Source organism: Corythoichthys intestinalis, chromosome 10, assembly GCF_030265065.1.
Source record: "Corythoichthys intestinalis isolate RoL2023-P3 chromosome 10, ASM3026506v1, whole genome shotgun sequence".
NCBI classification, from domain to species: Eukaryota; Metazoa; Chordata; class Actinopteri; order Syngnathiformes; family Syngnathidae; genus Corythoichthys; species Corythoichthys intestinalis.
In genome coordinates, this window is record NC_080404.1 from 36342384 (window position 1) to 36358459 (window position 16076).

Here is a 16076-nt window from a genome sequence, read left to right on the forward strand (position 1 = left end):
GGTTCTAAATTGAAGATCTGCACCCCAAAAAATACATCTGCAGTACTTCAACAGTCCTGCTGGTGTCGCAGATCTCCTTACTGAGATTTCAAAAGACAGGTTGCGCTGGTGCACCTTTTTTTTATTCTCCCTTCCTCAACACAGTCACTCACACTGACAGTCACACCGCTAATGACGTCTCTTCGCCGGCTCTAAAAAAAAACGGCTATTACCGGATGAAGTCAACAGGCAAGAGGCTGACAAGTAAGATGTTATGGGAGGTCCAAGTGTGAGCGTCGTGGGCGGGTTTGGCTTGCTTTAGTGTTCCCGTGTGTTGAGTTGATCTACAGGACTGTAAAAAAAACAAAAAAGGACTAAAGTCCACTCGGACTGAGCAGCTCGAAGATGAGACCTTTCCTGCTTTTTCTTCGAACCCTACGCTATTAAGGTAAGACGAAACAACACCGCCCACTTTATAATACCTCCACTTAACGTCATTTCTTAGACAATTCGTGTTTCAAAAGGCGTTTGTCGACATCTGTTGCCTTATAGCCTACTTGACAAAGTACCAGCTTGTGATCTAATCAGATTGAAGCTATTTATTAACTTACTATCACATCTCACGAGCGTGAGGGGGAGATAAAAAATATATTAAAAAAAAAAAAAAAAAAAAATTAAAGCACAGGTGTTTAACTCGAGGCTGAGGGGCTGAAATCTAACTCGGAACAACATTTATGTGGCCCACAGAAGCAAATTAACTCGTTCAGTGCAACTGACAATGATGTGGCCTTCTGCCATAAGTTGTTGAATGTACTGCATATACTTTGTGTTGCTCACTAAAGAGAATAGTTTGCAGTTGTTTAGGCCAGGGGTCCCCAACCTGTTTTTGCACTACGGACCGGTGTTATTTGGGTCTTTTTTCACGGACCGGTGTTTTGACAAATTTTGCAACCCATCAAAAACTGCAACTATGCTGTCCTGTGCATGCGTGTAACATTAAAAATGGCCGCGAATGCAGCGATTCCAAAGTAAGCACTACAAACTTTCTTAAAGAAAGGAATATTAACTAACGTTTGATCGTGGATGGACAAAAGTTCTCCTCAGACCCATCCTGCCATGTTAGCTGCACACTGCTCTCTCACCGTTAACGCCTTCGCCGTGTCGTTAAGCATTAATTAAGAAGCCCGCTTCACAAAGATGCGATGTTGGAAATTGTAGCAAGGTTTTCAGTGTTCTCATAGCGCTGTCAGGATATTCCTGAATGACTTTAATTGTCTCAAATGTACATTTAAGGTCGCCGTCATTTGCAATATCTCTACAAGCTGATCCTCCTGTTCCACAGACATGCTCGAATCACTCGGTTTATTCACAAACGGGGCATCAAATCCACTCCTTCGCAGTTCGTGAGTCTACGAGATTGTAGGCTCATCTTCTGGCTCGTCAGGTGCCCTTTTTCACTGTAAAAAATCTCTCCAAAGACGTCTGTTTTCCAGTCATTTTCACTTGTGTGGGGGAACAAATGTGCTGCGTCCGGGGCCAAGTCATACGTTATTTTTGGAGGACAAGCGCACATAGCTATATTACATATACAAAACAAGATGTACTGCTTGCAGTCCAATCAATGGACTTCTATGATGACATTCTAATCTATACTGTAGTATTATATCTAGAGTAGGCAGGAATATTGATGTGTTAAGCAGGGGCACAGGCCAAAGTTAATTCGGCCAGAATGCGGTCGTTAATAAAATGTTATTTCTGTGCGGCCCGGTAGCAAATGTGCCATGGACGGGTAACCGGTCCACGGCCCGGTGGATGGGGACACCTGGTTTAGGCAACATGGTGTACAAATGATTAATGTCTGCCTTACACTGCATTGGGTTTCCTTTGGAAATATTACATACAGGAAAAATGCTATGAAATGAAGATAGGAATATAGCATAGGTGTAGGTTTGCATAGGGACGGTAGTAGGAGCATGACAAAATATCGAAATGGTGATATATCGTGATACTTTGTATCCCAAAAGGTTATCGATATGCTCCTGTCAAGAATGGAGATATCCTTTTAAAAAGGTGTCAATTAAAAAAGCAAAAACAAAAACAGAGCTGCTACTGACGATCCTCGACGCCCAATCCATTTAGACTGGGAACGTTCGTTCATTCAAAACCAGAGCATTCAAAGTCATTCGGTCCGATTTTTGGGGCATTTACAGGTCACTTTCTGTTCATTTTAGGGCATTTACAGGTCATTTCCTGTTGAGTTTGAGTCACTGCCTGTTCATTTGGGTGATTCTCAAGTCACTTCCTGTTCTGTAACGCAAGGTAAACGGCAAGTGACCCATAAAATACCCCAAAATCAACAGGAAGTAACTGAAATTCAACAGGTAAATGACTTTAAATGGCCCAAAATTACTCATTGCCTGGCATTGGCTGCCACTGACTGCCATAGACGTTCAATCCGTTTGAAGTGGGAGGGATGGCAGCGAATGAACGAATTCATTCGCTGCCACCCTCCCACTTCAAATGGATTGGACGTCTACTAGTGATAAACTCATTCCAATTCACAGCAAAAGCTTGTTTTTCTGTTTATTAGCTTTTTGTAGAATATCCTAGAATGATTTCCTGACCAATGTATCGATAATCGTTGTATCGATATTAGTGCTGCAACGATTAATCGATTAACTCGAGTATTCGATTAGAAAAAAAATATTCGAATTAAATTGTGTTGCTTCGAGTATTCGTTTAATTAAAGTGGCGTTATAATGTTTTATTTTGAAAGTTGTTTTTTTTTAAAAAGTTTTTTTACATTTAGTTTTATTGATTGGGGTGAATACACTGCCCTCTGGTCTGCCTCATTTCACATGGCTGAATCCAACTGCTCCCTGTTAAGACCAACGTAAGCCAAGTTTTTGTTTGAGCTAATGTTTTTTAATGCATTCCTAATTTAGTTTATAGGTATATTTAGCTTTTTTTCTGTTGGAATATGAGTCTGAGCCATTTATTAAGAGCATTGTAAAAATGCCAAAAAAAAACTTTAGCATGTTATACATTTAAGCTAGCAAATATTTGCTATGTACGTTAGCAAATTGTTCTTTTGTTGTACATAGATCCTCGTTTATTTATTTTTTTATAGCGTTTGAGGCTCACCTCAGGTATTTTAATGTTTCATGTTCCTTATCCGATTACTCGATTATTCGAATTAACTACTTCATCGATTAATCAACTACTAAAATAATCGATTGTTGCAGCCCTAATCGCTATATCGTCAGACCATCATTATCGTGAGCTTTGTATCGCAAAACGTATCGTGAGGTACCAAGAGGTTCCCACTCCTTGAGGGTCGGGACATAACACTAGCAACTTTTCAGGATGCTCAAATTGTCCCCACCAACTTTTAAGCAATATATCTATAGCAGTTTCATGGCGCATTAAGCCCCAGAACTATTTTTAATTTTTCCGTTTTACCCTGGAGACCCCCATTTACAGACACCGCGCAACCGCTTTTGTTTCAACCGAGCCATAAAAAGAAGGTAAATAATTATATTTATTTTTCGAAATGTCTATCATTTTTAGCTTAGAATCATTAATGATGTCTAATATTTAGTTTTAAAAAAAATGACTTTTTACAATTATTCACTTGCATATTTTAAACCTTTAAACAAATTACGTCACAATGAACAAATAGTGTCTGTGAATAGGTCACGGATATCTAGCTCATAACTATTGCTTAATTGTATTTTTTTTTTTTTTTTTTTGGGTTACTGTCGCATTTTCCCCAATATCTCAGATGAAAAATAATCGATCCAAACAAATAAAAATTGAAGAAAAAAAAAACATGTAAAAGGGTAGATATTTGAAAAAGAAAAGCTCGACCACTCCTTGATGTCTGCGATTTCTGCATTGCGACCTTTGTTATATTACCGTGTTTCACCCATAAAATCCACCAAAAGTTTGGCTGTGGCCATTCACGGCTGTGTCTTGACACTCGGTGGGACCTGCTACATGGAGTTTTTGGATTGAAACAATTGCGGACATTTTTTTCCAGATAATCATACATCAATCATAATCGAGGTTAAAAGTCTTCAGTTTTGTTGAGTTTGGCTGTGCTTGTGGACAAAAGCAGTAGTGTTTTACCTGAAGAAAGGCTTCATTTTAAATTTTTTTTTTTTTATACCCCGATTAAGACGTTTTTTGAGTTGTATTTAATTTATTTGGACAAATATTGAGTGGTCTTAAGACAAATGTTTGATTTTTACATTCCTGGATAGTTAAGAGATCTTTACAAGTTTGTATTTGTTGTGTATGTTAATATGATTTATTTTCAAATATTGCAATTTAAATTTGCTAATAAAATCCAGACTTTTTTTCTGGAAGTTTTCAAAATGTTTTAGTAGTTTTTGAAAACAAGGTTTGAATTGAATGGTGTATCACCTGAACCAATACACATGAAAGTTAGTATAAGTCAATACTTGGGCTGTCAAATGATTAAAATTTTTAATCGAGTTAATCACAGCTTAAAAATTAATCGTAATTAATTGCAATTCAAACCATTTATAAAATATGCCATATTTTTCTGTAAATTATTGTAGGAATGGAAAGATAAGACACAAGACGGATATATACATTCAACATACTGTACATAAGTACTGTATTTGTTTATTATAACAATAAATCAACAAGATGGCATTAACATTAACATTCTGTTAAAGCGATCCATGGATAGAAAGACTTGTAGTTCTTAAAAGATAAATGTTAGTACAAGTTATATAAATTTTATATTAAAACCCCTCTTAATGTTTTCGTTTTAATAAAATTTGTAAAATTTTCAATAAAAAAAATTAACTAATAGCTTGCCGTTGTTGATGTCAATAATTACACAATGCTCATGTTGCTGAAACCCATAAAATCAGTCGCACCCAAGCGCCAGCAGAGGGTGACAAAACACCAAAACACACAAGTAACAAGTGGACATGACACTGTGCTGTCATTTTAGTCTGTGTGAGCGGGGCATGTGCGTTAAATGCATCAAATATTTTAACGTGATTAATTTAAAAAATTAATTACCGCCCGTTAACGCTATAATTTTGACAGCCCTAGTCAATACAGATTTATTTTGCATTGATCATTTAGCCTATCAAATGATTTGATTCATATTCCTGCGAAATGAAGCCCTGACCCCTGTTCACCCAATCTGTCTGGTCTTATTAATGTCCTGTGCCCAGCAAAAAAGTGTACATGCAGGTTATGCCGTTATATCGTCCCTACCAATATTGAGACCAAACCTACGCCCTTGGAATATAGTTTATATTATTTACATGTAGTTGAGTTCTGATTGTGTTTAGGAGAGCTAAGAAGCTGACCGCTATTTAGAATGGAGTGAGTGTCAAAATGTCACAACCACCGCCACAGTTGAATGAACTCTGTGGATCAACATGAACATGTTTGTGCTTTGTGTCCGCAGTACAACGTGTCTATTATTCTATTGGACATGGGCCGCATCCTTGTTCCCTGACGCTAAACAAAGGCACACAATTTGGCCATTTTTGAATGACGGCAATGCTCAAGAAAAAGCAAAGCGGCCACAGCTGCGGCTGCCTTTTGTCATCGCGGTGCAAGCAAAGTAGACAAAAAAAGAGCTTATTAAAAGTGCTCAATGCCTTTGACTGTCTTCTTTTCTACTATTTGTCTTTTAAAGACACGCGTGCATTGTTTACAAGCTTAAAGTAAATATAGTGGATGAAGTAACTACCAACACTAACATCATTTAGTCAAATACATGTTTTTGTGCCTTTTGTTTAATCGGGCGTTGAACACAGTCAGCGTTAGACTATGCTTTCACAAACAAGATGATAGTTGTAGGCCTTAATTTGAAGTAGGCACAGCAGAACTGGTTCATCTGGATACAAATTAGGGTTGCCGCAAACTATTATTTTGATAGGCGACTAACCACCAATTATTTTGCGATTATTCAACTAATCAGCTTATATATAATTCATGTTATTTATAGTTATGTTACTTTTCTGGGGTGTTTTTTGGCAGGTTGCTCTTATCAATACAGAAGTGAGAGAATATTTACTACTATTAAGAGGATTTTTAAGCAAAAAATCTCTCCAAATGATTGATTATCAAAATAGTTTGTGATAAATTTGATCATATAGTGGCAGCACTAGTACACATACTACTGATTTTTTAAACAACTTAACTTAAAAGGCTTGCAACATAGAGCAATTGTCAGAGAATCCCAAAAATTGAAAATTAAGGTCAAATTTGTCAAAAAATAAAAAAATAAAAAATAAAAATGAATATGTGTAATAAACGCTCTAATATCATAACCCTAGCTAAATCCGGATTTTTTTTTCTCATGGAACCTGCAGATGCATGTGTTGACTTGCATCCATCAATTTTTACGAGAAATAAATATCAAAATTCTGGATTAGAGTCTAAAAATCGTGAAATTCTGAGTAAGATATATCTCACGCTGGGCTCTTATTGGTTTTCTACTTTCATTGTACAGGAGACAAATCAAGTTTTTCAGTTTAAAAAAAAAACTGAAATGTCAATCACTTTCGATTGAAAATAGGTACAGACTTTATTTTTATGTTTTTAGTCCCCAATTTCTAGTTTTTAACTCATACTCTTCCAACTGATTTTGACTGATTTTTCAAGACTAAAATGCGTTCTGCGACAATAAAATCACCAAACAGACCAAAAGAGTCTTCTTACAGTTAGACATGTGCCGATTACCGGTTTTAAGGTATACAGTGGTATGAAAACATCAAGGTTTCAAAACCGCAAAAAATTTCCGTCATACCGTCCTGAAGGTATTAACTATTTTTATCTCCCAAAAATGCATGAAGATATCCCTCACTTGCAGCTGCAAAGCTCAACCCTCCCCCACTGGTTGTTGCTCAGTCTCAGTGAGTCAGCTGTGCTACACGATGGCTGGAGGAGGTGAAACTCCTGAACCCCCCCCCCCCCCCCCCATCGATGAAAACGAAATCGCTGGTATGGGAATACTTAGGCTAACATGTTTGCAGAGGTTGGCTGCCGAGGAGGCAATACCTCCAATGTGATTTTGCATTTATAAAAAATTAAAGGTCAGTAAACAGTCATGAACGTTTCCAGCCAGCTACGAGAGTCAACTCCAGCGTGTTTAGTATGTCTGGCATTGGTAAAGCATGGTGGGTTTTTTTCCCTTGGGCAATTGTCTCTGTTGAGAAAGAGTGTGTATAATGTAAAAACTTGATACGAGCCATCCACACGTGCTTGTCATCGAAAATAATTCAATTATTTTTGTTCTGATGGTAATAATTTTGAGCTGTGGCTGTGGGTTTTGCCTCATGTGAAGGACTGCATTTAATTTTATTTAGAATTTACATATATTTTTATTTTAACTTAAAATTATACATATGTTCCAATTTGCTATGTTTTGAAAAATAAAAATCTTGTTCAATGGAATTTATTTTTTTTAAACCAAGATACCTCAAAGTAACACAATTTAGAGCTGTAATTGCAATACCGTGAAACTTGATATTTTGGCTTACGGTTATAACACCGTCAGAATATCATAAAGCCACATGCCTACTTAGAGCAGGAAAAAAAGATTGTTTTGGTTTCCTCTCAAATCTAAAGACAGCTACAGTATATGACTTCATTTACTGTTGAATTTTAGCTCTCTTTAATGCATTGCGAAAAGAACCTAACAAATTTGTTTAAGATGACCATTTAGTGGTAAAACCATCAATTCACGTGAATGAACACCAAGAGGGAGACTGATGAGAACTATAGCAGCCTTTTGATTTGGTTATCCTTGATCAGAGCGTGTCGTGACTTGAAAGTGTCCCAATTTGGAGTTCATTCCAGGGCGCCGTAGAAGCTTCACACAATATTTTACCCCCTCAGGCTCGTCATCGTCACTCTTGTGACTTTTCTTTTGTGCATGTGTAAAGGCTTCCATCTTCCGCATCAGCACCACTTTGGTAGACTGACGGACCGAACGCTTGAATGTGCGCAGAGGCCTTGACAGCCATTTGAGAGTGCACGAGGCAGATAAATGACTCCTGGAGGAATCCTCGGCATGCCTCCTACGCGACCTGATAAAAGCAAAGATGAGCCTGTAAAGGCAGCTGGCACCTTTTCATTACTGTGGACAGAAACTACACTATTGACGATGATAGACATCCAATCCATCGCCAGCCGTGGAAGCCAATGGGTTAATTAAGCTGAGTTCTGTTCCTATTTGAACATATTGAATATTTACACATGCAGACCTGTGTGCTTCAGGCCTGGCTCGCAATATTTTGCAAGAAGCTGCTTATTGTTGCCGTGACAAATAACTGACAATCTTCTCAGATTTTGTTGTATGAACCAACGAGCAAGGACATCAGCATGATTTTTTTTCTTTTTGCATTTTTTGTTTGTTTGTAATGGTCCACCTTTTTAAAGTGTTGCATGCAGTGTTGGGAAAGCACATTTCTTACATGAACTAGTTCAGAGCTCATTTCACACATTTTAAAACATACTAGTTCAGTTCATACTTCATAACTGAACATTGTGAATTAAGTTTGTTATTATAAAAATGTCATTTGTTCACGGTTATATTTTTTTCTCCCCGATGTGGTACTGTGAGCACCGGTATTTTGCGATTTCTTTCTTTTGTGAATGTATTATTTCCTGACTTATTTGATTTAGTAAAGGAAAATAGTTAGTATAAATTACCTTCATGTGAAAGATGGTTGTTTAAAGAATCTAAATATGTACAACATAAATTTCTTGATGATAATGGTGAAAATAATGTTTAAACTAAAAAAAATAACAATGCTTGCGAGTAGAGTTGGCCGTTATTATTTGATAAAAGCATTTGAAATAATATCGGAAAATATCAGCATCGGTTTTGCACCAATTTATATATGTTGGCTTAAAGGTTGTATGTACAAGCCTGCAGCCTTTGTAAATGGGCTGGTCACAGTTTAGCACAGCAGCTTTGCTTAGAATGACCTCTAGATGTCTCTAAACTAGGACGCTTGGGATTGCTTAGAGGGAACCTCGGACTTGTAGGCTTTAATAAGTTGTTCTCGTTTACTAAAATTTGTTGTCAGAAACACATAAAATATTGCCATTAATTTAAATGTATATAATATTTAGTACATGTTTTGACCTACGGAGAGCGCCATGTTTTATGGACGCTCCGGGTGATGACGTAGATTGTCACTGTCACTCGACGATTACTACCGGGTTACTGCAATTCCTTTTACGTGGCACAACGTCCAACACATGCGCTCGTTGGTTAAAAGCGGCAAGTACTTACTATTTGTGTTTTTTTATTGCCTCAAAATACTTTTTGCATGTGTTTTCCTCTCATACTTTTAAGCATAGTGTTTTCTTGTGGTAGCTTTAAAGCAGATTCTTGATCTGTTGACCACATTAGTCATGTAGCATATTTAAACCACCTCTAGTTAATACTGTAGTATATACATATATAGTATTTTCTTAAGATATCTATAGTATGTTCTGTCTGTATACATCTAAACAAAACAAGCTGAAAGCGCACGGTGGTACTTTGGGCGTCAAATTCGCCTCTGTCGCTGGTGTAGCGCGTTTTGGCAGAACACTTGTTTTTTTTTTTTCCTACTCTCATCACATCCCATCCCATCTTTCCTGTTCATTTTGCTCTTGCTGCTCGTTTTGTGAAATATCGACAGTGTTGTCCTGCTCATTAATGTTCCTCTCGGGTTCAAATTGAAAGGGTTGAACAGATGAAATGTTTATGTCGCTAGAGTCATACTCTTGAAGCCCGGCAGCGTAACCTTGTGACGTCACTGCCCTGCAACGTCAACAACAATGGTGACCTACTAGTAAACTAATTCTAAAAATTGCATAAAAACGAAAACAGGAAGAGAGGTTTAAATTCCAAATTATTTTAACTCATAATAGCGTTTATCCTTTAAGAACTACAGGTCTTTCTATCAGTGGATCCCTTTAAGTGAACAAAGACGTTTGCATTCATAGTGAACAAATAAAATGAATGATAAATCATTAAGCACTATGTGAGCCATATGTGATATGGCAGTGTCATTTTGACACTTTTTAGTTGCTAAGCCAGAACATAATCCAAAAAACTGATGTTTGCAATATTTAAGTTGAATAATAAATATATGGTGCAATATTGGCCCATTCTCCATAACTTCAGTTGAATATCAAGTCATAAATATGATTTTTTTCCCCCCAACAAGATTCTTTCTGTTTTTGATCCAAACATTGTCTTTCACTTTAAGGTGCAATATCAGCTAATATTCAGTATTTGTAAGACCCCCACCCACTCACCCAAAAAAAATACTTCATAAGAGTAAGTACCAAGGGTAAGTACCAAGGCTATTGACAAAGCCTACTACTTTCACTCCAGTGAGTAAAAAGTCCAAAAGTGTGTTTGACGTAGCCCAATGTCAATTCTTCAATATTATTAAAAGATACCTTTACCTTATCATTTGCTGATACTGGTGGAGTTTGGTTGTTTAGAAAAAGTTTTTTTTTAGTTACACATTGGTAAAAGTGGTTGGTGTCATTTCATGCTTAATGAAAATGGGATAAAAGATTAACAGTTAAAATGTTTATGTATAATATTAACTCTTCTAATATTGTCAAGTGACTTACAAAGAACTGCAGTAACAGTACTTAGTTCAACAGAGTTCTCTTCTGGTTGAAAGAAAAAAAGTCTTGAGAGACTTAGATGCTCTGATAGTGAAGTTAAATCAGAAGCGATGGTTTATTTTTGAAGCATCTCGAGAATATCTCAGTTGTTTTGTTGACCTTAGTTTAAGTTGAAGTCATCAAAATAATGAGTCGGACATGCTAGCATTATCTTCATTACAATGCAGTTCAATGCATTTATCAGGGACTGCTCGTACATCTGCTCATCACTGTGCTTTTTTCACCCTCCAAGCTGTGTGACTGTGGGTTGCCAAATAGTGGAATTTATTCCCTTAGAATTAAGGCTCGTTCATAGCACATTTTCTCCTTGAAGTAAAGAATCCTGGCACTCGTGAATGAAAACTTAACAAACTGCTGTCCAAAATCTGCACCAGAATGAAGTCATTCACAACAACGTTGGCAAAGTCAAAATAAACCACAATCAGTACACGTTTCTCAAAATAAATATTACTGTACGCCACCAACTTTTGTTCATTGAATTTGTTCAGGTAAAGACTGTTTGCATGGCAATTGAAATGATATATGGCTATTTGAACAACTCTTGAACAGTAATTGGGCAGATTAACTAGCAATTTATCAGTTGATCCATCATGATTTTTTCATGATGATTTTTAATGGGATGGAAGAATCTCTCCATGTTTTGACTTTCAGTAGCTTATGTCATTTTGTGACTTCTTCGAAGATAAAACTTTGTTGAAAAAGTTCACATTGCTCTTCTCCATCTAACATGAACACAGCACATCCCAGCAGAGGTTACTGATTGGCTAATATGCAAGATGTCAATCTGGTAAATTGCAACTAACAGATTGCATTTACATTTATTTGACTGGGGACACTGTTTTTTAATTGAGTTATAAGTGTGGGCACTTAATGAAACACTCATATCTCAAGGTAAGTTGATGTTTTTTCCCCTTCCTTCATTTAAGTATCAACATTCAAAGTTTATATAATTTTACATGGGCAAAAAATGTGATAATGCTGCTATTAACTCCTTCACCTCCGTTGACGGGAATAGACATCCAATCAATTCTAACTGTGTGGGTTCGCTCCCAGTTAAATGAATCAGAGATCTATTGCTGTCAACAACAGCCAATGAATAAAAAGGTAAAAGAATAAATCAAGTAAGTCCCAGTTTTCCCCCCTCTTCTTCCAGGTACCTGGCCCGTGTGTGAACATGTTTGTGTAATCTTATTGCATTCATGCGGAGATGAAGGCGGGCCGCTCACCATTAGTGCGGTTCCTGCTGCTTTTGAGCTTGGGCGTGAGCATGGCAGCCGCCTACCCATTCAGACCACCGCCGGACCTTGACGTAACACCGCGCGTCACCATCTTCAGCAGTAGTAAGCCACTTTTCTCTCACTCTTTCACTTAAGAAGCATCTGCAATTTCCAAAATAGCAAAAGTTGTATCTAAGGTAGGCATCTAAGGACTGTAGTGGGCATTTCACTCTACTGTCATTTAAATCTGTCTATGCTGTCCTCACTCTGAAGCGTCTACTTTTTCCAAAGCTAGACAGCTAGTGAACGACGCCTTAATAATTAGACTTCTTCCTTTTTCATCTGATTTATTGTCCTCTTTAGACCGTTGTAAAACTACAAAAAAAAAAAGTACACAAGCATTGCATTAGCAACAACGTTAGCTTAGCACACTATACAGGTTCACTAAACATAAACAAAAAGCGTCTCATACAAAAAATATAACATTTCGCTTACTAACATAATATGTACATTCTTTACAACAACCATACTTACGGACAAATCTTGTCCAAGGATCATATAAGCACAACATTATCAGCCCGAGATGTCGTGCAGCCATAATGAACTGGCAAGAAAACAATAAACCATGTTGCAAAGCGACCACAAGAGTTCGCTGTTGGACAGCACAAAAAGCCTTGCTGTAAAACTTACCAAAAGGCAGAATACTTTCTGAGCGGGACATGTGCGTTAATTGCGTCAAATATTTTAACGTGATTAATTTAAAAAATTAATTACCGCGCGTTAATGCGATAATTTTGACAGCCCTAATATATATACGATATATATATATATATATATATATATATATATATATATATATATATATATTAATCATTTGTCAGTAATCATGTCTTCAAATCCATTTATATTTTATTTTTATCCTCCGTGAAGAAGATGTTGTTGTGTTTTTGCCGCACTGGTGAGCTGAGACGAGCTGAGACTTCTCGTCATGTCCACTCAAATTGAGTTTCAATCATTGGAAAACAAGCCGTTAATCCAATGAAACAATTATGTGACATTTAAGTAAAGTCTCTGTCGTCCCTCAAGTTGCCCCATTCAGAACCATCACCACGACTGCATGGCTCCTTTAAAGGAGGTGCTGTCACCATGACAACTGTCCTCAATGTTGGCTACACCTGCACAGATACATTATTTTATCTACTCACTTTCATAATTATTTTCAACCTGTTTATATTATTATATATTGTACTTACATCTCAAATCATTGCTCCCATTGACTGGGATGGACGTCCAATCCATTTGACTGGGAAGGATTGGACGTCCTATTGGATGTTTAGTGCCAGCTCTCCAAGTCAAAAGCAATTGCACGTCTATCCCTGTCATTGGCAATCAATGAGTAAAGAGGAAAAATATTAATCCAGTCTTACTACACAGATAGCTATACATATATATATGGCGGAAAACTCTCAGGTGACTTGAAGTTCCACTTTGAGAACCCCAATTTGGCCAACTTTCAAAATTGTCCAATATGCCTGTGTGACACATCATTGAAAAGCTTAAAATCTCAATTTTCTAGGGGAAGAAAAAATTTGAACTGGGGGGCATTTAAAAAAAAAAAAAGTTTTTTAAACAGCAAAACCCTATCTTGAGGTGAGAGCACGTGGGAGCAGAATTACAGACGCCGTGACTTTAATGAGATATTATCGCGTACTTACCTTGTTTCGATCCAAAAACTCCATGTAGCATGTATTATCAAGTGTCAAGATGCATTTGTGAATGACCACAGCCGGATTTTGGGGGGATTTTATGGGTGAAACATGGTAATATAACAAGGGTCGCATTGCAGAAATCGCAGACATCGAGAGTTTCATTTTCATATATTTACCCTTTTAAACTTTTTTTTTTTTCAATTTTTCTTTGTTTGGATCGATTATTTATCATTTAACATATCAGAAAATGCGACAAAAAAAAAAAAAAAAAAATAGAGAGAATTAGGCGATAGTTATGAGGTAGATATCCGTGACTTTTATACAGACGCCATTTTTTTCACTGTGACATAATTTGTTTAAAAGTTTAAAATATATGAGTGAATAATTTTTTAAAGTTTTATTTTTTTTAACGAAATATAAGACATCAATTAATTATTCTGAGCTAAAAACAACAGACATTTTGAATAATAAATATAATTAATTACCTTCGTTTTATAGCTGTGTTGAAACAAAAGCGGTTGTGCGACGTCTGTAAACGGGGGTTTTCAGGGTAAAACGGACAAATTAAAAATAGTTTCGCGGCTTAACGCGCCATGAATCTGCTATGGCAGCATATAGACATATTGTTCTATCAAACACAACAGTTCTTTTGGCTTAAAATACAGCAGTTTATTTTAAATTGCAAGAGCAGAAACTGCTTTTTTAGTCGTCTTTGTTTTCCGCCATTATATATATATATATATATATATATATATATATATATATATATATATATATATATATATATTAGGGCTGTCAAACGATTTAAATTTTTAATCGAGTTAATTACAGCTTAAAAATTAATTAATCGTAATTAATCGCAATTAATCGCAATTCAAACCATCTATAAAATATGCCATATTTTTCTGTAAATTATATATTCTGTAAAATAATTTGCTGGAATGGAAAGATAAGACACAAGATGGATGTATACATTCAACATACGGTACATAAGGACTGTAGTGGGCATTTCACTCTACTGTCATTTAAATCTGTCTATGCTGTCCTCACTCCGAAGCGTCTACTTTTTCCAAAGCTAGACAGCTAGTGAACGACGCCTTAATAATCAGACTTCTTCCTTTTTTATCTGATTTATTAATAAAATGGCCTCAAACCACTGTCCTCTTTAGACCGTAGTGAAACTACAAAAAAAAGTACGCAAGCATTGCATTAGCAACAACGTTAGCTTAGCACGCTATCTAAACATCTAAACATTTCACTAAACATAAACAAAAACCGTCTCATACAAAAAATATAACATTTCGCTTACTAACATAATATGTACATTCTTTACAACAACCATACTTACGGACAAATCTTGTCCAAGGATCATATAAGCACAACATTACAACGTAGGCGTCAGCCCGAGACGTCGTGCAGCCATATTGAACTGGCAAGAAAGCAATAAACCATGTCGCAAAGCGACCACAAGAGTTCGCTGTTAGACAGCACAAAAAAACCTTGCTGTAAAACTTACCGAAAGGCAGAATACTGTCTGAGCGGGACAAGTGCGTTAATTGCGTCAAATATTTTAACGTGATTAATTTAAAAAATTAATTACCGTGCGTTAACGCGATAATTTTGACAGCCCTAATATATATATTATATATATAATATATATATATATATATATATATATATATAGGGCTTTTACGATTAATCGACTAATAGATCATTAAATTAATCAACACCTATTTTGATATTCGATCATTTTTTTAGAGACATAGTTGATCTCAAAATTTTCAAAATCCTCTGTTTTTAGCCTCTTGATAGTAAACATTCTTATTTATTTTTATTCATTCATTTATCTCCCTACTGCTTATAATCCTCATGAGGTTCGCTGGGCTGCCGGAGTCTATCCCAGCTAACTATGTGCTGTAGGCGAGGTACACCCTGAATCGGTTCTTAACCAATTGGAGGGTTTACAACTATTCATGCATACACTCACACCTAAGGACGAGTTGAAGTGTTCAATTAGCCCACCATGTGTTTTTTGGGTTGCGGGAGGACTTTTGCAATGCAAGTTAGCCAATTGTTGTCTTGTTGTAATTAGATTCACATTTATTATTAATATTATATTTATACCGTTTAAGCTAAGCTCAGGTATTTCATTGTATTTTTATATGAAAGTGCAATTTACCATAGGTTGAAGAAACACCCCGGAATTTCATTTTGTATTCACATTTAATGTTACTTTGAAAGCGCAATCTTAGTAAGCCTTTGTTTTACATCTCCTAAAATTTATTCTGCAATGCAATAAATGTTCCTAGTCCAATTATTCGATTATTCGAACTAACTAGTTGATAGATTAATCGACTACAAAAATAATCGATAGCTGCAGCTCTACAGGAGACCAACAATAGTGACAATGTCACTGCTGCCTAAGTGCTTCAATATGTGAAAATCAGTCAACTATCACAAGGGAATG

The 16076-nt window shown here is 36.3% G+C and overlaps 1 protein-coding gene across 3 annotated transcripts in view; it reads left to right on the forward strand.

Annotated features, from left to right (window-relative positions):
* Positions 1-145: 145 nt before the first annotated feature.
* The window catches only part of LOC130922959 (semaphorin-4G), a 46182-nt gene continuing 30251 nt past the window's right edge, over positions 146-16076 (forward strand). The window contains exons 1-2 of one of the 3 annotated variants that reach the window (XM_057848264.1): positions 146-427; positions 7879-12023. In XM_057848264.1, coding sequence (XP_057704247.1) covers positions 11891-12023 — 133 coding nt within the window. In that variant the 5' untranslated portion in view covers positions 146-427; positions 7879-11890. The remainder of the gene's footprint in view (positions 428-7878; positions 12024-16076) is intronic. The other 2 variants (XM_057848265.1, XM_057848263.1) reach the window with 2 other exon arrangements.